The sequence below is a fragment of the Lepisosteus oculatus genome, chromosome 4 (genome assembly GCF_040954835.1).
Source record: "Lepisosteus oculatus isolate fLepOcu1 chromosome 4, fLepOcu1.hap2, whole genome shotgun sequence".
NCBI lineage: Eukaryota > Metazoa > Chordata > Actinopteri > Semionotiformes > Lepisosteidae > Lepisosteus > Lepisosteus oculatus.
The window spans coordinates 36,788,899-36,815,364 of NC_090699.1; the positions used below are offsets into that span (position 1 = coordinate 36,788,899).

General features: G+C 34.2%; 1 protein-coding gene across 1 annotated transcript in view; it reads left to right on the forward strand.

The window, feature by feature from the left end:
* The window catches only part of cfap58 (cilia and flagella associated protein 58), a 64,594-nt gene extending 44,154 nt beyond the window's left edge, over positions 1 to 20,440 (forward strand). Inside the window, exons 16-18 of the mRNA XM_006630758.2 lie at positions 8,343 to 8,462; positions 10,609 to 10,742; positions 20,139 to 20,440. Of these exons, the coding sequence (XP_006630821.2) occupies positions 8,343 to 8,462; positions 10,609 to 10,742; positions 20,139 to 20,259 (375 nt within the window). The 3' untranslated portion in view covers positions 20,260 to 20,440. The remainder of the gene's footprint in view (positions 1 to 8,342; positions 8,463 to 10,608; positions 10,743 to 20,138) is intronic.
* Positions 20,441 to 26,466: the final 6,026 nt, after the last annotated feature.

The following is a 26,466-nucleotide window of genomic DNA, read 5'->3' on the forward strand; positions in this document are numbered from 1 at the left end:
TAAATAAAAAGAAAACACAAAAAAACACAATTACAATATACAGAGGAGACCGTGGAACCAGTTAAGTAAAGGCTTTTCTAAAGAATAAGGTTCTGAGTCTGGATTTGAAGGAGTTTAGAGAAGGTGGCTCTCAGATATCCTTGGGCAGAGAATTCCAGAGCTTGGGGGCATTACAAGAGAAGGCCCTGTCTCCCATACAATGTAGATGGGCTTGGGGGACAGTTAGGAGACCAGAATTAGAAGAGCAAAGGTTGCGAGATGGGGAGTAGGGCGATTATAGTTCAGACAGGTACTGAGGTGCCAAGCCATGCAGAGCCTTATAGGTGAGCATGAGAATTTTAAAGTCCACACAGAATTTGAGAGGAAGCCAGTGCTTCCAGGATAGGAGTAATGTGATCACTTGCACTAGACCTGGTCAGGATTCTGGGTGCTGAATTTTGGACATACTGCAGTTTACCCCAGCAAGTAGAGCATTACAGTAGTAAATTCGAGGGAACACAAATGTGCTGATCAGCTTTTCAGCCACAGTTACTGATAGCATAGGGTATAGTCTAGAGATATTTCTGAGATGAAAATATGTTTTGACAATATGTTGCACATGTGGGTCGAATATCACCCCAAGGTTTTTCAATTTAGACTGAAGCTCAAGTACAGAACAATTTACAGATAGGGTTACAGGATTAGCTTTACGAAGTTGATGGGGGGTGCCAATAAGCATGACTTCAGTCTTGTCACAGTTAAGATGAAGGAAATTTAGAGTCATCCAAGTTTTTATGTCAGAGATGCAATCAGATAGAATAGACACTGCCACATGAGTGTCCGGTTTGGTATGGATGTATATTTGAGTATCATCAGCGTAGAAATGATAGCTGAACCCATGTGATCTTAAAAGCTGACCAAGTGGAAACATGTAAATGCTCAAACGCAAGGGGCCCAGTATTGAGCCCTGAGGAACACCAGACTTAACAAGGCCAATTTCAGACCTGTACCCATTAAGAGAGACAAAGTGACAGTGATCAGTGAGGTAAGACTTGAAGACTTGAGGTAAGAAAATCCAAATGGTCAACAGCAGCACTGAGATCAAGAACGATGAGTATAGAAAGAGAACCAGAATCAGAAGCTATTAGAAGATTGTTAGTGGCTTTGACCAGGGCAGTTTGTGTGCTGTGAAGTTGACGGAAGCCTGATTGGAGGGGTTTGAAAAAGGTTATTTGTCATGAGGTGGTTATGTAACTGAAATGTGACAGCACGTTCTAGAATTTTTGCAAGAAAGGGTAAGTTGGAGATAGGGCAAAACAATTTTTTAATAGCCTCATAGGCTATTTTTCATAACCTTTTTTGCTCATCTTTACCAAGGGTGCCAATAATTCTGGAGGACACTGTATATAGAAACCTGAGTAGTCATATTTATGGTGTAACAGCAGAATAAGGGGAAAGCATAAAACATGAATTGGGCCTAAGCATTTACATATTCCTCAACATAAGATGGACTATTTCTAAAATGATAAAGGCTTTCACCTCCTTTTTTCTTAAAAATAGGGGGATTTTATAAAACTAAGTTTATTATATAAATTCTATTTTTATAATATAGAAATGACAACTTTAGAAATAAAGAATTTTGAGATATTTAAAATTTAGTTTTTTAATCAATACAGTTCAACGATGCTTTGAAAACAGCTCATTGAGGTATCTTACTGTACATTCCATTTGTCAACAACTGTATTAATAAGGGGTTTTTAATGTTGGACTTAGTTCAGTAAATACTTCTGATCCTGTTGAAAGGCCTTTCTCTCATGCTCAGCTCAGCTGGACTGCTGTGATATATAAACTGAACATTATTAAAAGTTGCTAATGAATAATTATTGCATTCACATTTATATGCAACAAATGTGGGGTATGTGTATATAAGTGACCTCACAAATGAGGTCACAAAACATACATCAAAGATCTCTTGCTGACAACGTAGCAGGTTCATCAGTTGATCATATTCTTAGCAAAACCTTTCTCACTGTGAGCACGGATTATGTTGTGCTAAAAGCCAAAAGCGAACTTCAGATTTGCAGTAATCTCTAAATGATCTGTAAATACAGTTTTCATTCCTGTAATTGTTATAATTACATATATTTTGAATAATAGGGTTGACAAAGCTGACATCCTAATTCTTATGGTTTACAGTACGTAAACTTGATATAACTAGCTAACACAGTCCTCTATTGTTTAATCAAATGTTCTGTCACATTTTAATAACTAGAATAAGAATGTAATTTCCAGGACCACCGTTTAAATGTAAATCTATTTTAAATTCAAACAAAAATATACAGATGAGGTCACAGTGATTAAATCCAAAGTTAAGGTAATTATATCTATTGTTGCATTCTTTCAGTATAGTAATATTACATTTAAAACAAATTAAAACTGTGGAGCATTTGTGAAAATAAAGAAAATGAATTTATAATGCCTAAATGTATAACATACAGTACATATATTTTTAATTGCAATCATTTTTTCAATGAAGGCTTTCTTCTTGCCACCCTTCCATACAAGCCAGATTTATTAAGTGTGCATGATATTGTTGTCTCACGCACAGTTACTCCCATCTTTGTCATAGAGGACTGTAACTCCTTTAAAGATGTCATAGGCCTCTACGTGGCCTCCCTTACTATGGCTCTTCTTGCCCAGACACTCAGTTTTGGAGGACAGCCAGTTTTGGGCAGATTTATGGTTGTTCTATATTTTCTCATCTTTTTAATGATGGACTTCACAGTGCTTCGAGGTATATTCAATGGCTTGGAAATTTTCTTATACCTTTGCCCTGACTGGTATTTTTCAAGAACCTTGTCTTGGATCTGCTTGGAATGTTCCTTGGTCTTCATGGTGTAGTGTTTCCTTGAAAATGCACTAACTAAGTGGAAAAGCTGCCAGACACAAGTGTACTTATTCTGAAATCATGTGAATCACCTCAACTGCACACGGGTGGACTCCAGTCAAGTAATTATGTAACTTTGAGAAGAGAGTTGGTTACTTCAGAGGTAATTTAGGTGTGTCAAAGCAAGGGGGTGAATACAGTACTTATGCATTCAATTATTTTCTGTTTTTTTTTTATTAATTTAGTAAAATGTCTGGATTTTTTTTCACTTTGACATTATATAGTACTTTGTGCTGATGAATTGCAAAAAGTCTCAGTTAAATACATCATGGTTCTATGCTGTAACACAATAAAATGTGAAAAGGTCCAAAGGGGTGAATACTTTTGCAAGGCATCTGTTTACATATGTACTGTACTCATGTAATCTACGGATGCTTTGAGTGCAATAATACTGTACCTGTGATTACTCTGGGAAATTCAGATATACAGTATAACTGGCTTTTTATATGTTGTTGTTGCTTCTACTGAATCAGTTGGATACTCACATAGTGGTTAACCCTTTCTGTAAGGGCATCCACTCAGCTGGATAGCAGCAGAGATGGTAGATTGAGTCCTATGAAGTGATCTGTGGATGTCTGAAGTGCCGCAAAAGATCAGAAGGACGATGGTAGACACACCTACTGTATATGAACTATAATCACTTTTTGTAGGAGACTTAAGATCTAATCGCAGAATTTAACAGAAGTAAAAATTTGCTGCTCTGTCAATAAATTATTATGTTTGTCGTGTTGATGCACAGAGTGTTATCTCAAGACCAGTTACAGTATACTGTATACATGTATGTCATTTTGTTACTTCAAAACACCTTTTTCCAGGAGCACATTAATAATTGTGTTAAAATCACTGATTCCCACATAACATTAAATTGTTGCAAATATGGCAGATTGTTTATTAGATTAGCAAGACTTCTTTGTAGTGAAATATACTGTACATAACAAGCTATTGAAAATGCCAAAATCAATGCAGCACAACTATTTTGTTAATTAACACTGGCATAATTATTTGAACACTTACTGTACTAGTGTAACGTTAATAGTGTTATTGAAAAGGTATCCTGGTTACTTTCTAAGGCAAATCACTAGTGTATACAGGTACTGTATATACCTGTATACAGTATTGTATATACAGTATAGTTTATAATTTAAAATATACTAATTTATTATTTATTTTGTCACTTAAAAAAAAATCCTTATTAATCAACGTTGTACAGTACATATGGGTAAATGAGGTCTGAATGTTCCTCATCTTTTGAATACAATATTAAAATTTGTTAGAGAAGCTTACAAATGATTTGAAACAACTGCTTTGGATAGATAATTATCCAACTAAAATGTTGTTTCAGGTTTTAACAGCTTGTGTTCCCTTAGATTTTGGCAGAACCTAGTTATTTTATGATCAGAAATAATCTACAATAGACACATAATCCCTTTATAAAAATGATAAAGAAATATACTGTATATTAAAGCTGTTGCGTTTAGAAATTTTGGCATAGGAACAGGAGTAACATTTTTCGTTTAATGCATAATGACTCACCGAAGAAGGCAAAGGCCTGCTGCATTTGCATGCAATCATTCCTGATTTGTTTAAGCAGCTCTGGCCTATTAACAGACTCTCATGTTATCTACTGCTTTATGTGTTTTTGGCTGGAGTTCGTACCTTTTTTGCTGACTCGCAATTGTCACAAATACTTAATATTCCTTGTGTCCTTGGCAACCTCTTTTCATAGCCCCAAACCCATGTTCTTTGTATTAGAATTCTAATTATACAAATATACAGTATTTACATGTTTATATTTGTTGAATTGTAATATTCAGATACAGTGAGGCATACTACTAAGCACTTTATTTGTACATGTAAAGGAAGGCCAAATTGAAAACGAATGTTAACTAGCTTTGATTTTTAGATTTGGTTGCATAGGTCTTTAATTTTTTTAGCATCATATCAAACAGTGATAGCTTTACAATCTCATGAGCCCATTCTTTTCTACATGAAGAAATACATAAATTAAAGGACTTGACAGTGGACCCTTGATAACTTTTTAAGTGAATGCTGCTGGGTGTATTTGAACAAGGATACTTTCTTTCCAAGATTTATCTTTCTTTTTAATTCCAGAAGAACCTTGTGGCTCAATAAGTCTATGCTGTGAATGTAATAGAGGAAATACCAACAAGTGTAATAATGTTGCTTTGTATGAAGTGCCATTTAGGCCATTATTCAAACTTCATCTCTCAAAGCACACAAATTGCTCTCACATACTGTACACACAAAATGCTCTCACACTCTTCATATTACCTCTCACATACACACAAAATGCTTTCACATTCACTAGTTTTACCTCTCAAATACTCAGAAAACGCTCTCACATTCACTAGTTTTACTTTGCACATTCATACAGAAAGCTCTCACATTCACTAGTTTTGTCTTACATACTGTACATATAAAATGCACTCAAATCCACTAGTTTTGCCTCTCATGGTCACACTGTGAAGGAGTGTTTTACTGTATGTATATGTGTGAGGTAAAACTAGTGAACGTGAGAGTGTTTTGTATGTGTGTGAAAGGTAAAACTAGTGAATGTGAGAGCTTTCTGTGTGTACTGTATGTGTGAGGTAAAACTAATGAATGTGATAGCGTTTTCTGTGTGTGAGAGGTAAAATGGAGAGTGTGAGAGCATTTTGTCTGTACAGTATGTGAGAGCAATTTGTCTGTGTATGGGAGGTATAGTTTTAATAATGGCCTAAATGGCACCTCATAGCTTTGAATTACATTTTATTAGAAACAAAAAATTAAATTCTTTGAAACCTTATGACCAGTTTTCTCTGGTCAACATTTACTGTATTCTACTAGTGGCTTTATTATTTTTTTTATTAAGCTATATAGTTAAAATGGTGAACAATATTTTTCTTTACAGAAATTGATTATACTAACCAGTTTTTCAAAAACACGGCTTACTTTGTTGTTGAGTTCTGGGTTATTTTGTGTGTGTGTGTATTTCTTATGTTTTTCAAAAAATATAGCATAGTGTTTAAAGCTTTGGGCTTAAGTTCCTGCTGCAGACACTGCTGTTCAACCCTAGAATAAGGTATTTTACCCCATCTGCTTGAGTCCACCCATCTATATAAATGGGGACCAGTTTTGCAGTCCCTGCAGTGGAGCAGCATCCCTTACAACCCGAGGAGTCACTTGCTCTTTAGTACTGTACACTTAATGTTACAGAAACCTGTATGAGCTCTTGTTTGATGAGCTGTTGTGGCTCTGGGATAGACTTTATCTTTATTCTTGTGTATTTGGTTTTAGAGTGAAATCCGAATCTTCAAGACTATCGAAAGACACATGTGTAGAAAGATATCTAATAGTTTAGTCAAGAGTTATAACCTGTAACCTGCCGGTTTCAGGAACGTACATCATGTACATCTGAGTCTACATATATGTGGCAGCAAGATGTAGGATATAAATGGATTATGGAGCCACCAAACAGATTTGAAGCACAGACTATTCTCTGTGGAACAGTTTACCTCTTATTGAACCAGTAGACAATCACATTATACCTCAAACAAAGACACTGCTCACTGTGATAAATCATTTCAGATGCTGTTGAATAGAAAATGATTTCAGAAATTAGGAGACAATTGAAGGGAAGGCTACTCTTGGGGCTGTTTCTCTCATCTAGTCACATATGAACAGCCCTGGCTAATAGGAAGACCCCATAAGGAAGTCTTTTAACCCAAAGGATTGCTTTTGTTCTTTTCATCTTGCAATTATTGCAAACCTAATCTCTTGCTGAACAATTGTTTGCTTGTTTTCTCATGTATGTTATTGCATATTCTATATAACATGAAAGTGTTGTTTTGTGCTTGGGGTCAAAATGTTTTCTTTCCTTTATTTCATAATGTAAGTAGAGCACAGATTATTGTTTGTATTTATAATAATGCTGTGGATTCAGTGAAAAGCCCATAGGATAGCTATGTAGGATTTAAGATTTAATTTTGCATTTGAGAAAAATGCAAACAGTATTTGCATTTACTGTACTTGCTCTCTCATTTCTCATTTATTGCCTATTTGCTTTGTGCAACTGCTTTTGCTACCTTAGCTGCTTGACCTGTTGAGTGTTCTGACCGTATTTTAGGTGTTTTTTTAGAACTTTTTGCTTGTTATGAGATGCTGAACTTTCTCCCTCTATGAACTCCTTCATTAATGGTTTAATTGACAGTCTTTCATTTGTTTATTTTGCTAGAATAATGTTTATCAAATAAAACATATTTTTTATCTTGCCCAAAGTGGATCAACAAGTAAAGGAGCTTTCTCAGGAAACATACTGTATCAAGCCCTACTGTATAGCCTATAGTCCTCTTCCTCCTTTTTCCACGAACTTCTACCTTTGTCCTTACCCATCCAGATGTGTGCATTCAGAAATATGCACCCACATATCCACATACAGTATAAGATTGTGTACATAAAATAAACAATTTCTTTAACCCGTGAGTTACTATCATACACACTGTGCGATGCTATTTGTTGCAAAGATCTGTGAATGAGATTCAAGTGTGCACACTTACATTTACAATACTTACAGTACTGTAGTTTAGTTTCCCTTGAAAATAATGTTGTACAGTATATTCAATACACTGTGAAGAAGACACCATATTTTGACCCAAGATATTGTATATACAGCAGTAAGAAATTATTGTTTTGTTTAAATTAAAACTGTTGATGAAATTAGAAAAGTGCATTTTTATCAGTAAGTGCTACCATTTCCCTATTATTTTCAATCATATGGCAACATTTGTAACGTGTACTTATGTGAAATGCACTGGAATACACCATCTCTATTCGCTTACTGCAGTGAAACTGTCCATGTAAAAAGAAATGGTGTTGTTTCAATATAACACTGTAGCCTGTATCAATAATGACCTGTACGGTAGTAATAATGCTGCTCCCATATATGTTATTTTAAAGGATTCACTCAGGAATAATTACTTGTCTGAATGCATCACGTATGTGTAGCCTACTTAAATTATCTGTGGAATTGTAACCCTTTTTAGCTATTTTTAAACCACATTAATGGATGATAATGTTTTAATGTGTACATTTCAGAGGACATTTTTGTAAAAACATTTTTTTGTTTAAATACTTTATTTTCTAAAAATAACTTTTAAATTAGGTAATGAGGAACAGGGCTTCCCAAATTTAAAAAAAAGGCTAAAATATTTTTTTTTTTACTCTAGTGCAAAATGTGTTCTACTTGTTCTACTTAATACAGCCTATCATTGATTCCAGATCAATACTATAGTCTTACAACCTCTTAGGAAAAGGAAGAACATGGTGTTCTGGAGTACAAAAATCACCTTTTTGTTTGTAATTCAGCAAACATGCTGTGGAGAGGATTTTTCTCTAATGTTTATTTGTTCATCCACAGGAGAAAGAGAAGTTGTATGTAGAACTGAAGCACATCCTTGCAAGACAACCTGGACCTGAAGCAGCAGAACAGTTGCAGATTTACCAGCAGACACTGAGAGACAAGACTAAACAGCTTAAGGTTTGCTTTAGCTCCCACTACCTGCTTTTAATTTAATATGCACTTATTCACTCTAACAGCTCATGTGGAAGTAGCACTATTGCAGTATCGTTAAATACGCTTCAAGCAAACAATTGCTGTTGAGGGCTCCAGAATTAATTCATGTGTAGTAATGTGTTTAACCCCCAGAAAACCTTTTCCTTGTCATTATAGTGAATGTGAATATTCTAAAAAAAAATGACTACTAAACTTGAAATCTTCCATTCATTATCAGAAAACTGATACTTCCTGGTAAGGGTCAGGGCAACTCCAACCAGTCCATCAAAGGTGTAAGAAAATAAGAATTTAGAGACAAAACTTACCTGTAATTTAGCCAACACATCTTTAAGAAGGTGGTAGGAATCCAGAGCCCCTTAACTAAAAATCTGTGCACAAGGTGGGGGGGGGGGTCATATATACAGTACTCTACACAGTAGGTTTTCTTGAGCAGAATTCAACCCAGAACCCGAAGAGTTGACATACAGTAAGAGACAGTATTTATATCATTCAACTGTGCCACTCTTCAGTTTAAATTGGTTAATTAACAAATTATTTATGCAGAAATAATGATTCTTTTGAATACAACACAATTTTTCTATGCATATGACTATTAAAGATAAGTAAAATCCATTTCAGGTTAAGTCCTACTTTTTTTCCCCGAAGTTTATTAAGCTGTACCTCAGGCACCAGTGGCACAGGTTTAACTAAACAGACAAAAAGTGCAACAGGAATTACTGATGCCTAACTATATACTATAAATGTGTTTTTCAAATGTCTTTTCACAAACACACTGTAGCAGTGTGTTTTTTTAAATTGTCTTCATACTGTTTTCTCTTTTCACATAAAGAGACCGCAATAAAATTTCCATTTCAAAATATAACCAGATATTGCAGTGCAATTGATTTTTGTACATTTTTCTGTGTATACTGATACATGTATCAGGAATACTTATTCTAAATAAAAGTACAATACTCAAATTCTGGCAAATATACATTTTTTGAAAGTGGGAAAAAAATATGTGTTGTAGCTGATCCTGCTTAGGATAAGCTCAAGTGTTTATCATTGCACCAACAATGTGTCTAGAAAACACTTTGTAATGTGCATAGTATTACTTCACACAATACAAGAGGCTCAAGTACACTACAGGCATAACTTTGCACTCCCTTGTTCTAATTAGATTATTCACTAATAAACATAAAAGATATATCCTTCTTTTGAAAAAGATTATCCTTTTTTACCCCAGGCATCCAGAGGCCTTTTCTGCTTGGGATAGATGTGTCCTTAACTTATCTGTAGGTTTTTTAAATGAATTAACGCATGAATTAATTATTCTGCTTGCTATAGTATTCAAACATTGGAACTATCCACATGATAACATATTTAGAAAGCAGGTTAACATTGGCATTTGCATGGCTGCAGTCATAGTGCAATGCTTTTATTTAAAAGATTATTCAAAATAGTCTAAAATAAAAGAAACAGACATTACACATTTACTCATGTGCACACACACTAACAAATTAAAGTTGCATGCAAGATCAGGGCCACCTGGGTAGTGTGACTTTATTATAGCCTTTGAAAGCCAGGCTTATTTTTTTATTCTAGCTGAGATTCAAATTGATCTGATTTAAATGTTAAAAATAGGCAGTTCAGTCTTGTGTCCCTTATGGGTGGACAAGCATAAAATAAAAGTTTAATGGAAAGGAAAAGATTAGTTCAAATAAAATTTCAGTTTATAGAATTTCTGCCTTTTGCAGTACTTCAGCACCACAGTTCCAATAAACTCTCTGGCTCTTCAGAGAAATTGCTTCAGATTATCATCATACAGTATTTGTATGAGGGAGATATATAATAATTATCAATTAAAAAAATGAAATGCCTTTCTATACCACCAGATTCTATCCATCTAGTATTGTATTTTCATGTAAGTATATCATTAAAATCAGCTATCCATCATTTTGGATGTTTGAAAATCTTTGGTTTGCTACAAGATATCGTTGGACATCTCACTTGAAAACTATATTGAAAAAGGAAGGACAGTAGAAAGGTGGTATTTAACAAAAATAAAACATTTTTTTCCAAAGTGGACAGCCTTTAATCCTATAGCTTGTGTACCGATTCATTTTTTTAGGCTTTATCATCGGAGCTGAACATGTATGAGTCTCAAACTCAGGATTACAAATATGAGATTGAGAGATTGGCTCATGAGCTGCAAAATGTCAAGAAAAAGTATCTCACTCAGAAGCGCAAGGAACAGCAGTCCAGGTAAGAGCCTTTTAACGCATACTGAAACATGATCTTTCATGGGGTTTAAACTAACCTTATTGAAGTGTAGTGGGGCTGCAGGAAACCGAGTTTGTGTATGATATGCTTTAACTTGACAGTGACCTTTGATGTCTACAATGAGTATCCATGTGGGAGGGCTTTTGACATGCAGAAATGAAAGAATTCAGTGGGATGAGGAAGGCAGACTGTAAGGAACTGTATAAAAGTGCCATTGGGGCCTTTTCTTCTTTGATTCAGGACTGTTGAGTTTATAAATAAAATCTAGGGAGGGGATGTAGAAAAATAAATACACAAAATGCACTTTTATTTCTGTTTGTACATCGTTCTTTGATTGGATTATTTTATATCCATTAATAAACTCAGCCAGCTGTAGCTGTAGCTCTGTCCCACCACAAGGTGCTGGAAGTAAAAAAAAAATGGCGAGGGCAGCCAGAAAGCAATGACTTTGAATTCTGTCCAAGTAAAATATCACCTACTGAGAATTCCTGCCCATAGTTCCTTTCCATATGGGTAAACTTGACAAGTAATCTTCTGAAAATATGGCAAATTACAATAAAATAAATAATGCAGACCCATTTAATATATTCTACTTATGACTTTATAATACACTGTCATTGATGGGGTTTTGTGGAATAATATTTTACAGTTCTATTACCAACTGGAGTCTGCAAACAAGGATAATTTAATTCAGGGGTTCAAACTCAGCAGGGATTGTGTTTATTTATTTATATAATGCATTACTCTGTATCTCCTTACTGTTAATAGAATGTAGCTGCATTATGTATTTTTAGATGGTGCCTAAACTGCCTTTCATGTAGTCGTGTGCTTGAAAAGCTCTAAGCCCTGTCCCGTCCAATAAGCCAAACATTTCTGAGACCATTCTTATTCTTTCTTCGCAACTTTATAAGAAAAACAAGTACTTTGGTAAGAGCTCCGTACTGTCAGAAACAAATCTTTAGTACTCATTGACACCAAAATTTGCGTTATTTCTCCATATAAACTTCAAATAAAATGGTAAAAATTTCAAAAACGTTTGCATGTAAAAAATACAGTTTTTGCAATTTTTTGGACCTTAATTTTCTTGTAATCTTTATATTTGTAAATGAGTGAATTTTGCTTAGAAACAACACATTTTGGAATTTGAATTTTAAAACGTGATACAGTATGTTCATTTAATGCAACTAAGCAACATGCCAAAGTAGAAAAAATTAATAGGCTATTAAAATGTAAGATATAATATTTGCCTTTTCATCAGCATGCTGGAGGGTACAAATTGTAGCTTTTTCATAATTAAAGAGAGAGCTCTAATTATATAGTGAGAAACAGTAAGAGTTAATTTGTAGCAATCATTAGAGTTTTTTTATAGAGCGGGATCTGGAATGTGTATCCTTCTTCACATTTAGTACAGTAATTAGTCATTATAATGTTTTCTGAGTTTTATCATGCCATTTGTGATAGTATGTTCTAAAATGGTATTACTATTACTGCTATTATTGCTTCTTCAAAAAAAGCTACAGTAACTGAGTTCTCTATGTCATATTTTGATGAGAATTCTCATATTTAAAGAAATGCAACTGAAATTCATCAACTTTAAAAAATAATATGTTTAAAAGATTAATATTGAAAGTAGAATTTCATCAGTGTGGTGCATACAGTAGGTCCATCTTTGAAAAAGATAACAGCTTGCACCATATAACTGACACAGTTTAGCCATCTGGTGAAATAATGTGTAAATTTTCCTTTCTTTAGCTTTCTTCAACTTCACAGGGTGTTCCATTGGAAAGGATTCAGACTCTGGACTGGATATTAAAAGCTTTTGGTTGTTCGTGAGCTACTATCATACAAGTATGATAATGTAATAAAGCCTGTTGTTCTTCTGGCTAATGGAATTCTGTAAAACTGAAAAGAGCATTCTGTAAAATAGTATTTACAATATTTTAAATTTCCCCATTTGACTATCAGTTCTAATGAGAACAATGACTTTAATACACCCTTTTAGGATTGTGTCTATGGAAGTCTAAAGTTTTATACAAGTAATGCTGCTTGAGGCAGTAATGCCGAGGATGTATGTGATTTGATGAGCTACAGCTGAGGTCGGTATTACAGATGTGTACTTCACTGCAGTCAGAGTGAGACAGGGATGTCAGGCTAAGCTAACCTCAGTACACAGTGGAAGCAAAAGCGCATCTCCCAAGTAGTAAGTTCATGCTGGGAGTAGTTCACCCAGCTAATGGGGGGCGAGGCAGTAGATACTGTATGGCCGAGCTGGAGTGTGTCAGGTGCCCGTGTGTGTTTAGGGATGAGCAGGTGTGTTTGCTTGTGTAAAGCACTGCGATGCAGTGAGTGAACTGCAAGGTGTTTGGTCTCTGAGAGATTGTCTATCAAGGAGCAAGGGAAGGCTACACAATAGTAGCAGCCTCTGTCATTGGTGTGTCAAACTGCCAGTACGGTAAATAAGGTGGTAGGGCAGTTCAACTAAAAGGGAATGATTGGGTAAGGGATTTCCACTGCTAGTTTGCATCAGGGACATGAGAACCAAGACCAAGATGTGTATGGTTCACCTAGCCAGAGATACTGTGAGTCAGTGGTGTTTAGTTAGGACCTTGAACATGACCTGGAAGGGGGTCAGGAAAGATAGGACCAAAGCATGAAAAGAGATAAGATCAGGGATTATGTCATGCCACCAGGAGTGTAGGTCTCTGAGCCTGGGATACCGAAGATTCCTTAGTAGTTTCTTGCTTAGATGGATTTAGAAAAAAAACTATGCAGAGGTTTTCCCCGATGACATAGTACACCTTGCGTCCTTGAGTTTCCCCAGTGAGGGGGGTGTGTTACAGTACTACTTTCAGAGGAGAATACGTGATACTGGGAAGACATTTCCCCAACAGCTATAAAAAAAAAAAAATGTTTGTTGTCATGGACCAACAGTGCCCCTTTGTGACATAATATAAGGTATTAATCAGTGTTTCTAAAAATATGGGATTTTATGAGGGGTGGCACAGTAGTGCAGTGGTTAGCATTGCTGCCTTGTAGCACTGGGACCTTGGTTCAATTCCTGGGATGCTATCTGTGTGGAGTTTTTCTGTTCTACCCGTGTTTGCCTGGTATTTCCTCCAGGTGCTCTGGTTTCCACACATAGTCCAGAAACATATTGGTACGTTAACTGGCTTCTGGGATAAATGGCCCTGGTGTGTGTGTGGGTGTGTGTGGTGTGTGTGCCCTGAGATGAACTGGCGTCCTATCTAGGTCCCGTCCTGCCTTGTGCCTTTTGCTTGCTGGGTTAGGCTCAAGCTCCCCATTGACCCTTCATCGGATAAACTGGTTTGAAAATGAATAAATTAATGTATGGATGTTCCTATGTATTGTAGACAACACACAAGTAAAGCCTGTGTAATTTTTACTTTCAATTTCTGTCTTATTTACAGCTTAGAACTCTAAGAAGTTTAACCCCTCTCCAAAAAAGATCCATCTCCTTATACAACCTATATTGTTACAGATCATAACCTGATTAATATATTCCACAATGTTTTGGAATATGACCTGTACAATTGCCGATATATTGTGCCTACCAAGCAGAAGCATTCACTTTACATCAGTCACATTACATATACAAACACATATATGATGTATCATAGCTGTTAAAAAACATGTTAATATTAACCAGCACTGCTGAGTGGGATGATTTATGTAAAACAAATTTTAGAATGCATTGTGATCAAAATGATTGCCCTTGATTGCTGTCTTTTCACTTTTTTTAGAATATAGAAATGTTTCTTTGAACAGTCTCCATTGTCAGTTTATCATCTTTTTTGATGGAAAAGAGAAAAAATATATTTACTCTGTCTTGACTTTTTACTGCAGTCATGAACACAGCACTAATCGCCAATGTACAATATTTGCACAAAATCCCAAATCAGTATTGTTAATGGGCACAATTTATAAACATTGACCTGATGAAAAATAATGAAACCTTGCCATGTGAGGCTAAATTCCATATGTGGATTTTAATTTTTCTCTGTATCACTTTACCAGAAGTATTGACATGATACTTCTTGAAGCATGATTCAGCATTCTTAAAGCTTGTGATAAGAGACTAACTTTTGGTAGAGGCTGCTAATTAGATTTAAGACTACATTATTTTTTTCAGATGTACATAAGGGGACATTTAAAAAAATATTATTACAAATGGGGGGGTTACAAAAATTATGAATATCAGGAATTGCTCAGTCAATAACTAATATATATATATTACATATAACCCCCTACTTGTAACCTAGTTTTCTAAGAATATACCTGAGCAGTTGGTATAATTAGAGGCACATGAAATCTTTGTCCTGTGGAACAACTCTGGTGAAAAGAGTAATAACTCAGGCACAATAGGTTAAACAAATATTTATTAGCAATGATAGTAACACACACTACACACAACATAAACACATAGAACACACAAGGTACTGTATTTACAAATGTATAGACAAGGTCTTTCAGAGACCTACATCTGGACCACCAAGAAAACTCCAGGCTGCTACCAAGCTCTATTTCTGTCTCCTTTCTCTCTGGAAGACCTTCTTTTTCCCTTTTCTCCTTTTTTCCCTCTGTCTTGATCTGATCTTATACAGTATGTTCTCTTTCTGGACTGTTGATTGATATTCAATCATTTTCACAGAATTGAATTAACTAAGGTAAACCAGAAGATTCTTTTGATCAGTGTTTCTCACACCTAGCAGTGCTAAGTAAACATTCCATTAGTTTCAAGCTCTAGGATGTGGAAATATTGACACCAGTTAGGTATAACCCATTGGGTCTTGATTCTTTGGTAGACCTCCATTGTCATCTACTGTACAGTAGCTCAGCCTGTAACAGTATTTTTTTTAAATTAAGCTTGCTGCCCTTTAAGACAGACTTGCAATTAGTTCTTCGACAGAAAAACACGAGTGAATTCACATGGTGAGTGTAGCTCACAATATTAGTGTTTTCATCATATAAGCCTACATATTTTCAAATCTTTAGTGCTGTGCCATATACAAAATTACCAGTGAATACCCAATGTTCTCCAAAGATCACATTGCTACTGCATGAATGAAGTTTGCTTATTTCACAGACATTTATTAAAATAGTGTGTGTTTTTGAATAACAATGCCTGATTAGGTCTTATTTGGTGGTTCCTAAGTTGATTTTGTCTACTTAAATTGTCCCTGGAGTCCTACAGTACAAGTAAGTGAAAAGCAGCCATCTTTATGGTACCCACTTGATGAAATATAACTTAAAGAACAACAAATTAGTCTGTCCCATCATCTTTTGTATTGTTTTACAGCACATTATACTGAATACAAGGGAGACTATCATTTCATGCTATGATTACATTAGAAATCTTTATAATGTGATTTGTTTTTGTCTTATATTGAAAAGTAACTTCATATTACTGTTTTTAAATATTTGAATTGAATTTAGGGCCCTCAGCCTGAATCAGTGTCATCCTTAATATTAGTTTTTGTTAATGGGTATTATGGTTAGAATTGACATGGCATTTATCAAGATCATCATTGAATCATTTTCTTTTTAATGGCATTTATTTTATCAATAAATCAGGTATAGATTGTCAGACAAACCTTGGATAAAATGTGTGGGTAGCTGGTTTTCTAAATCGGATACATAACATTATTAACATACGTTAGCAACTGGCAGTGGTTGCTACATTTGTTATCACTGGGCACAAAAGCCTGGAGTTTTAAAGCCCAATTACAGTAAAATCAATAGCTAATGACAGCTTTTAGATTAGATTAAACACTTGTACTGAATTTAAAAGGACAGTACAAATAATGCAGGGATTGGATGGATAATTATCAGTGACAGTCCAGTGTTTCACAGAATGTATCTAAGAGATCATTTTGCCATTGCATGAATAAATTGGTGTTTAGTGCACAGGCGTCTTTCTGTAATAACTACTGTGAACTCATTAGTGCTGAAAAAATATATTTCTCTCTGTTTTTATCACTGCAGAACATTTTCAACTTTTAATTCAGAGCCATGAATACAATGTAGACTATAAGTAAAATATTTCAAAAGCAGAATTTTAAAATTGCATCCTAAAAACTTTAAATTCAGTTAAAAGGGAGCAATAGATGGTATTTAGTTTTGAAACAGTGTCCTCGGGAGCAGCACACTGTTAGAACAGCTTTATTTCTTTTTTGTAGGCCAACCAGTAACCTGAGGAACCATCCATGAAGACAGTGTGAAAAGATATATGAATGTAGAGTGGTTAATATTCTAGATGTCTTAGTGTTTATCTGGAAAGGCCCTGTTTCCATCTAAGAGCAGCAGGCTTTGCTCTGATGCCCTTTTTGAGGTGGCATTAAAAAGCATCATACATTTTTTATGGATTCTGTGAATTCATGCGAATGTGACTCCAAGGATGCTGTAACACTTGATATCAGCTAGCTGCTATCATAGGCAAAGGAGGAGAGAGACGAGAAGATAAAAGCAAGAGTTGACAAGTGCTCAATAAATTGTATGGAAATTAGACCATAGGTTTCTTCATTTGGCATCAACCCCAGCTTTGGCCTTCTTTACAGACTGTGGTGCAAACACAAATAAGTAGTAAGAGGTGATCAAGCATAACTTAAATCAGCACTCCAAAAAGAAGAATAATCTCCTTCTCATACATCTGTCATTTTCAGACAAGATTCTTGAAACAACACTCAGATGTAGGAGGTGTGATAAACAAAACCTACACCTTTCCATGTAGGAACATCAAGTTTTAGTAAAAGCAGCAGGACACCACAAAGACTATGTCATGGTGAAGTAATCAAATGTAAGGTGTTTTTGCTGATTTGTAAAGAAGAAGAGTACAAAATTTGTTGCAGAATCCTGGGAGGTTTTGAATCTGCCTACTATTCAGCTTCTGTTTGAATTTAATATTCAGGTTAAATTTGATTTAAGTACCTAAATAGAAACATTATGTAAAAAATTCTGTCAGCACCAAGGATGTTCAAAAAGAAACAGAAATTAGTTTATACAAATATAAGAGAAAAAAATGGGTTTACTTTTTAATACGGTGTATCTCTGTTAACAAAAATGAGTAGATACAACAGTATGAATGTCCAGGTTTCTTAGAAATTCATTAACTTCATCCATCATCACAAACTATCATTCTGGTATATGGTCTGCACATTAGAGTTATGTTTTATCTTTCCAATTCCCTCTCTCATAATGTAATTAGGGCTTAAAGGTTTAATACCACCTTCCATTACAGACAGCTGGCAGATCAAATGACGATCCTCTATAGGGCTGCTTTTGCTTGGATAAGTAACTGAAAAGCAGGTATCATTTTACATCAAGGATCAGAGGTTATGAAGTTAGTTCAGATGTGTAAATTAAAAGTTACAGGATCCCAGCCCATGTATAATTGCTTTTGTTCCCTGATTGATTGCCTGCCTTTATTCTCCTGATATACACACAAAGCTCCCAAGAGAGTTTATCCGAATATTAGCATCCCTTTTCATTTTTGTATTATAATCAAGATGTTTTATTTCATGTCTGCAGTGGAGAAAAGAAAAAGGACTTGTGCGTCTGCCATGTGTAATGATTTCCATTTCACCTTCCAGCTGTTTCTGGCAGCAGATTTTCATGAGTAACACATTCTGTGAAAATAGCAACCCAATCACAATCATAGGACACACTTGTCATGTAAACATTTAGTACTGCAGAGTGAAACATGGTTTTCTGTGGAAACTGCAAAAGGTAGTGCTGTGTCAGCAAGCGGTAGCACTGAAAATGAAAGGAGATTGTACAAAATAAGTGAAAAAGCCATAACAACAAGTAGATGCTAAGTGATGTTTCAGTGAGTGTGACAGCGATTCCATGCTGAAGTGCATAAAAATAAAGGCGAACAAAATGAGATCCATAAACATCTTTGATACTTACAGTATCAAACACATAATACTCTCTTTATAATTTGGATATACTGTAACCAGAAGTACCGTACTGTATGAATGTGACAGATGTGAACTCTGTTTTGTCCGCTGTTATCCATAATGCTGTAATAATAAGCAATAATATTCACATTTTATTTCAAGATCAATTTCACTCTTGCTGTTTCAATACCACTTGCATAGACAAAATACTGTAGGTAAAGAAATAGCTTCAACACTGGACATGTCTTTGCCATGTCACAATCATAGGACTACAGTAACGATCATGGTGTTACATTGGTAAACTGTATCAATGACCTTATACATTTTTAATAAAAAACTGTAAACAGCCTCAGCTGACTGGAATACATAAGTACACATTAAGCAATAATTTTTAACATGCGCTATCCCAGTTATTCACCAGTTTTCTCCTCCATTTGTAGGACACCATTTTAAAATAAAATTGTTAAAATACACACAAAACTGTGTACAGATTAAAATGTAATTTCATTACAAATGTATCAACATCATAAATGTATAATTTAGTAATACATTTAGCATCTTAAATCGCTTAGTAGATAATTAGTAAAGATAATCAAATGTTCATAGACTGCTGATTTACCTGTGAGAGTGGGTGGATATCCATTATAAACTGCAAGCAAAATGTTTTTTTTATTTAATTACTGTTTAACTAAGAGTTTTGTCAACACCACCTCTTGATAAAGACATAAGAAGATACATTTGAAGATCAGTGTAAAATACTGACATTAAAATGTTCTTCTTTACTGCAGTGAAGGAATGCAGTAATGCTCTAGTGACTTGATTAATAAAATTAATCTCAAGTAGGCAGACTTTTGAGACAAAAATATTTATATTTCTTCATTGACAGAACTGTTTAAAATATATGTATTTTATTTATTTATTAAATGAACACATAAAGAGAGAATGCATCGCTGTGTCTGTGAGATATTTACTGTACATGGCTTTTGTTACACATTAACACCAGTTTTTCAACAAGGCCTTTTTCTTTTAATTAGTACCTATTTGTGGTTATGTCTGAACAAGAAAATAATATCTTTATTACTAAAATATAAGCCAGGATTGCTTTAGAGATTTTTGAAAGTGAAAGTGAAGAAATTCATTACAGAGCTATATGAAATTATAATATGCATTTTGACTAGGAGCAAATTGCTTTGTAACCAAGTTCATTAATATACAGTATGTAAATGCATCATACTACATTGTACATATACTACATATACAACATCATTGTATATTTAAGCAGTCTTATGAACCAAATCATGTTTGAAGTAATATAGTTACACTGTGTAGTGTATGTGGAAGGGCCTTTCTGTTTATAATGGCTGCTTAACTGCAAACTCAATGTTTTGTTTAGAAAAGATTACTTTTCTGGAGCCAGAATCCACTGAAACGGGCATGTATTTTTTTCCTTCTGTTTTTGCAGGGAGAAAGAGAGAAGCCTGGCTCAGGTGGGACAGCCTTTAATTCAGCCTCAGCGTAGTGAGGGCCCGCGCTTCACTGGAGGAGGCTTCAGCCTCAAGCAGCCTGGGAAAATAACAGCATAGAACGAACAGAACCTGCGCTTTGTGCCTGTGATCCCGCCGTTTCTGTCAAATAAACCGATCCCTCTGTTATCTACACTAATGAACTGATGTGAAGAGCATATGCAAATTCTAATTTTTTCTGCTTTGTAAAGAATGTGCTTAAATGTCTCACCACAAAAGAAAAAGTCCCTTTACAGCTGAAGTGCTGCTGATGTGTTTTGTGTGTGTGTGTGTTTTTATTTACTTTTACACCGAAGGAAGAGCGCAAACAGGATTACAGCTCCTTTTCAGGTCTGATCAGGTCTGATCGGCACAGCAGGCTTCCCTCCAAGTGTTTGAGAATTTTAAATTATCTGCTTCAAGGATCCAGATTCAAAATGTCTCTTTGCAGGCAGGTCTCATACGTAAGTCTTTATGCACTGTTGCAGATTTGGCTGGGAAACCTGGGTGATCCAAGAGCTTTCCAGAAGGAATGATTTTTTTTTTCTTTCAAATAATTCCTTGACTTGTTTCACTCATTTTATCTGCTTTATTAGTTTTAAAAAAGAAAGAAATCCAATATTTCACAATAACAGTACTTTAAGTAGATAACCAATTCACTAGACAGGGAAATCAGAATTCCTTCTGAATAATTGAAGATGTTTCTCATCAGCAAAACTAATAATTGCTGTTTAAAGTGACAAAGCAGTTATAAAACATTCATGTCTTCTGACTTGTTTTGTGGCCTGGGGTCCCACAGTTTATTGTTTTCTGGGACAGGTGTCCTTTACATTTCCCCCATCTGCTTAGGACTACATTATTCTTTATGCAGCACAGTTCAAAACCTATGCTTCTTTTTGTCAGACTAATAGGTACATTCTGTTTACACATGCAACTTCTTTCCCCTTTTTTATCCCTATGTAAACTTATTTAATTTAAAGCCAAACCTCTGAACCAAAAACATAAACGAGAATGTTAATTTTAGGTTTGTATTTAGTATAAGAGTCCCCATAAGAACAGATTTTCTATACGATATAATTCAAACCCTACATTAATACATGTTTGTGTGAAAAACACAATTTGTAACACTTTTAGAGGACTATGTACAAAACATTGTGCAAAATGTATGAAATTGTCAGAAGTAATTTAAACACCAACTTAAGTTTGCAACATCAGTCCCTCATGCTTATAGTACATGTTTTGCTTTGTAGGACTGTTTGCACAGCTCAGACAGTACAACATTTTGACATTCATTTTGTTTTGTATTTTTATTATATGTATTAATAACATGAAATAGGATTTTACTGGTTATTAACTGGTTATACAGTACAGTAACTATTTCAATTTGCTTTTATACTTCCAGATTTAAAGACTAGACAAGAACTAAATAACTGGAAAAAGAAAACTACATTAAACAATTGATACCCTGTTACTGATTGCATTGGCTGATACCCTGAAGGGGCAATGTTTAGAGTGGTGATAGGTGTTTTGGAGTTTTGTTCAATATTGTTATGATACTGATAAACACAGAAGTTATTAACAATTTTGAGTTACCTTATGAACATTTTAACTGTTTGGTGAAAAATACACAATAAAATAAAAACACTGATATACTGTAGTGTTTTATATTTATGATTATGGTGTATAATTTTCATTTAACCTCTTAAGTAAATACTGCTTTATGTTTCACACTGTGAAATAATTACTAAAACCATAATAGTAAAACTATGAATGACTTTCCTGTTGTCTTATCATTACATGGGTGAGTTTAATTATGCAGAGATTATGTAGTTTAATCTTAAAACTCACTCATCTATGTGAAGTAGTAAAGTACTGTATAGGACAAAGAAGTTGGAATCCATTGGTGGTAGTGTACGTAAAATAGTATATGTGATTTAGAGCATCATATTTATATCATAGAGCCAGTGACTGCTAAGAAAAAGACTACCCTCCCTCCAAATTTTCATTCAATGATATCCATTTATTAAGAGAAAAATGTGACTTTTACAGTATGTAAAGGGCGACACTTTTGAATTTTACGATTACTACAGTATATGATCCTGATCCTACTTGTAAAAGCTGCATACAAAAGATACTAATTCCATCTTAACACATTTTATTAAAATGCACTTGCTATTCTTAACAAGGGTTTATTATCCCAATTAAAAAAAAACATGGTTGTATGAGTCATTTATACATTTAACATTTATCCTTAACATACTGTATTATTTGTTTCTCTCTGACTACACAATAAGCACAAGTGGTTTCAGTCACATTAAGTAATGATGGGTGAAAAAGATAGCAGTTTTTCACAGTGACAAAATGCAAAATAAAAAGGTTTTTATTGTTTTAAAATAGATTTTGGGTCATGTGTAAACATATTTTTGGATTGAATCTGCTTCAGTGAACGTAGAAAAGGTAGAAAAGTGAAGTGATGGTCTGTGGATGTTTAACAAAACTTAATTTTTAAACTTAGTCTTAGGGATTAAACTTAGTCTGAAGAATTGAAGACACTTGAAATACTTTGTCATTGTTTGAAAATCTGCTGAATCATATATTTTCCTAATAAAGGCTATTACACATGGTTAATCTAATCTTTTTTTGTGTATTACAACAGAAACTATTAATATTAAGATGAATTATCACTTATAAAAGTATTAAGCATTACATTTTAAATCACAGGTGACTTATTCTCCAAGAAATTCTCATGCCCAGTTTTACAGTAAAAACATCTGCATTTTTACAACTTTGAAAAAAGCATGACATTAGTTTTTAAGTCTTTGGGATATTGTAGTTAGAAAATAATCAATATCGTTAGCACTTTTCATTGACTTGTAAAATACATCATGTGTCCTGTTACAGGGTTTTAGATTAAAATAACTCAAACCATCCTAAGATGTGGGTGACATCTTTTTTTGCTGTTTGCACATCCTTGGCAGGGTTGGTCCATTAAAAATGTGCGATCTTTACCTACCAGCTGTGTGAGACGGCTGTCATCAGTATGGAATTGCTTGCTTTCCTTTTATCCAAAGAGCGAGAGAGTGAAGAGACGAGATGGCTTTCAACATTACCTGAGACGACAGACTGGGCCCATTGCCAGAGAGCTGATTTAAAATAGGATCTGCTACAATGAAGCCAAAGGTACAAAATTATTGATTTTTTTGTTGTTATTTGTTAAAGAGACTGGAGAAGTAACAGAAGGAGAATTCCACATGGTATTGAACAGCAAAAAATCACACCTTGCATTGAAGGCAGATCACAAAAGTGATGGTATGGTCCTAGGAGATCATATTAACAGCACTTGCCACTTCACATTTATTAAACCTTTTAATGGATTACAAAGCAATGGTTTGCATTAATGTTTTCAATTTATATTTATTCTTTCCTTCAAATACAACTTATAATCTGCTCATCTTTTTAATAATCTTATTTTATCTTGTTTATTTTGGACACTTTTCTACTATGCTTGTAGCCTTTCTGCAAACACAAAAGAGGGAATTGTAATGTATTTTCTAATGAAGTGCAGTATTTTCGAAATTCTGATTTCCAAATGTAATGATCTCAGCCATGTAATATTGCATTGTGGGTTAATATCTCATAGTCTGGTTTAGTAGTCTTGTTTGTTTGCCCTTTTTTTAGTTGTGTCTTAGACCCCAACAACATTTTTTCACTGTTTTAATTCAAAGCCTACTTTCATGAAATAATAACTACTATATGCATCAGTGATATTATTTTTAATGTAAATTACTCATTTGCAATATAGACAAATTGTCTGAAACATTGATGACAAGTGGAATATACATATACTTTGTATTACAAGTGTTCCTGTATTACATACTTTATATACCACTATTATTGTATACACGATATACCATATACTGTACCTGTACTCTATGTATCACTAATATCAACACATACTGCACAGCAGTAACCTGGTTTTCTTTGGTAGTTTTCCATTCCAGTACTGACCTACCCAATCTTCCTTCTTCCTTCTAATATCTGACAAGATTAGATTAGAATTTGGTAATTATATTGTTGGTAAATCAATGATAAATTTAAATTAACAGTCAGACAACACCTTATCTATGAGAACATTTTATTGTATTTGTAATGTAATTTATATAATCATTACATTTTAAATATGAAATAATAAATTCTGACTACTTGGAAAAACAGACACCACCAGTTTCTTTGTATACTGTATTTTAAAAAATGTTGTTGCTTGGATAATTTTATGTTGCTAATTCTTAACACTTTGGAAAAAAATAAATAAAAGTAGTAATGTTCATGTTGTGTCTCAGTGTTATTTGCTGTTGGATAAAGAACGTGAAATCTCTGTTTTAAAATTACATGTGTATGTGTATGAAGATAGTAATTTATTGATACCAACATTTTACTTTAATTAATGTGCAGCAAGATGTCAAGTATAACACATTGTTATTATAGTCATATTCACATTTCACACTGTACAGTACATAATGTCACCTTTTTGTGCATTTCTTGGTCTTATTTGTACATACTGTACAACATACATTGCTGTATATTAATGACAATAGTTTGGTCCCATTAGAACCTTGATTTGTAATTCTTTAGTTTTCAACAGGTGGCTTTTTAGGTGAGTGCCTTGCTCAAAACACCTTTAACAAAAAAATTACAGAAAATTATTTTAGGAATTATTTAGCAATCAGTTTTCTAGTTGACACATTTTGCATTTTTTCTTTGTTTCTCTTCGATTTTTTGCTATGCTTGCATATTAATATTGTGGTGTCTTTTCAGATTTTAACAACATTCCAGGAATTTTGTTAATATATACATATGTCTTAGCAACAGGTGTGTATAGGATTTGATCAAGCAAAAGATAAAGTTCAGACACGAAACACTGTTTCATAATATAGCTCTTTATAATGCTCTTGAATGCATAAAGGTGTAAGAAATTAATTTTAGTCACAAGGATTGTCAACAACAGGCATGGTGCTTAGAGATTTCTTAACCCTGTAAACTGAGGAAACCTTGCAGTGTGCAATGAAAAGAGGGCATTTTTAATCTATTTCCAAAGCAGTTTTTTTTTCTTTGTGTTTTACAAGCAGCTGCCTTTCACATCTCCAGACTGGCAGATCATATTAAATTACAGTTTCAGAGCTAGGATAAGGGATACATTTTCCATTTTGATATTGAATAAAGTTCTTCATTCAGGGATTTATTGTATTGACCTAAGCAATCACACACATCTCAACACTCTTCAGTTTAAGCACTAAGAAATTCAGTGTTTTAAATCTATGTTAACTCCATGTTAGAAGAGTAAGCTTTAAAAAAATGTTCTGTCATATTCATAGATGCTGATCAGATATTAGCTGATCTGAGATAATATATATTTTTGTGCCTTATTAATAAGGTCGTTAGTCATATAATATTACTTATATTCCCTGATGTGGGTAGGGAATGAGGGCCTATTAGAATCCATTTCTAAGTGGGTCACACAGTTTGGCTTTGTTAACAGATGGTTTTTGTTTTGTTCTGGTGGCAGTAACGAACACTGTCAAGAAATATATTTTCCTGTCACTGTTTTTTAGCTAGCTGTAATAGGACCAACTGAACAAGAAGATAAGAAAAAACAACAACAGAACAAAGTGACAAGAACAATGAATCATTTTCCATTGCGAGCAAAATAAAAAAGTCTTTGCACAGCACAACAAACTTCAGATGCATGCATTAATGGCTGTAGTATGCAAATATAATTTCTAGGTTCAATTTAATTGAACCAGGGATAGTAAATGACGACTGATGGGAGAAGAAATGAAATTTCAGATTCATGAAGAAACAATACATGATGAAGTTCTGTATTTTGTGAATCTTCCTTCCTAAAATACCAATAACATTATTTTATTGTTTTCAAGATGTGCCCCCAATTTCTACAAAGTTGTTTGATGCAGTCAAATTTAATTGAATTGATAACCACATTGAAGATGGTTTGCAATCTGGGCTTTTTGGACAGGGTGAGGTAGGGCAGCACTCCAGAATTACTGCTTGGTTTATTCGAGAAGGAACCTTTTTGAAAATGCAGCTAGATCATGCTGAAATAGCCCTTTGCAGATTATTTTTTCTTTCTGATCAGTCGTCTATCACACACAACATTATAGTGGAATAATGTCACACTTGGCCTAGACAATCACAAGGTACAGTATGTATTCTGAATCAACTACTTTGTGTAAAAAAAGTTGTAAAACATCTCACCTCAGAAATTCAGTTTGA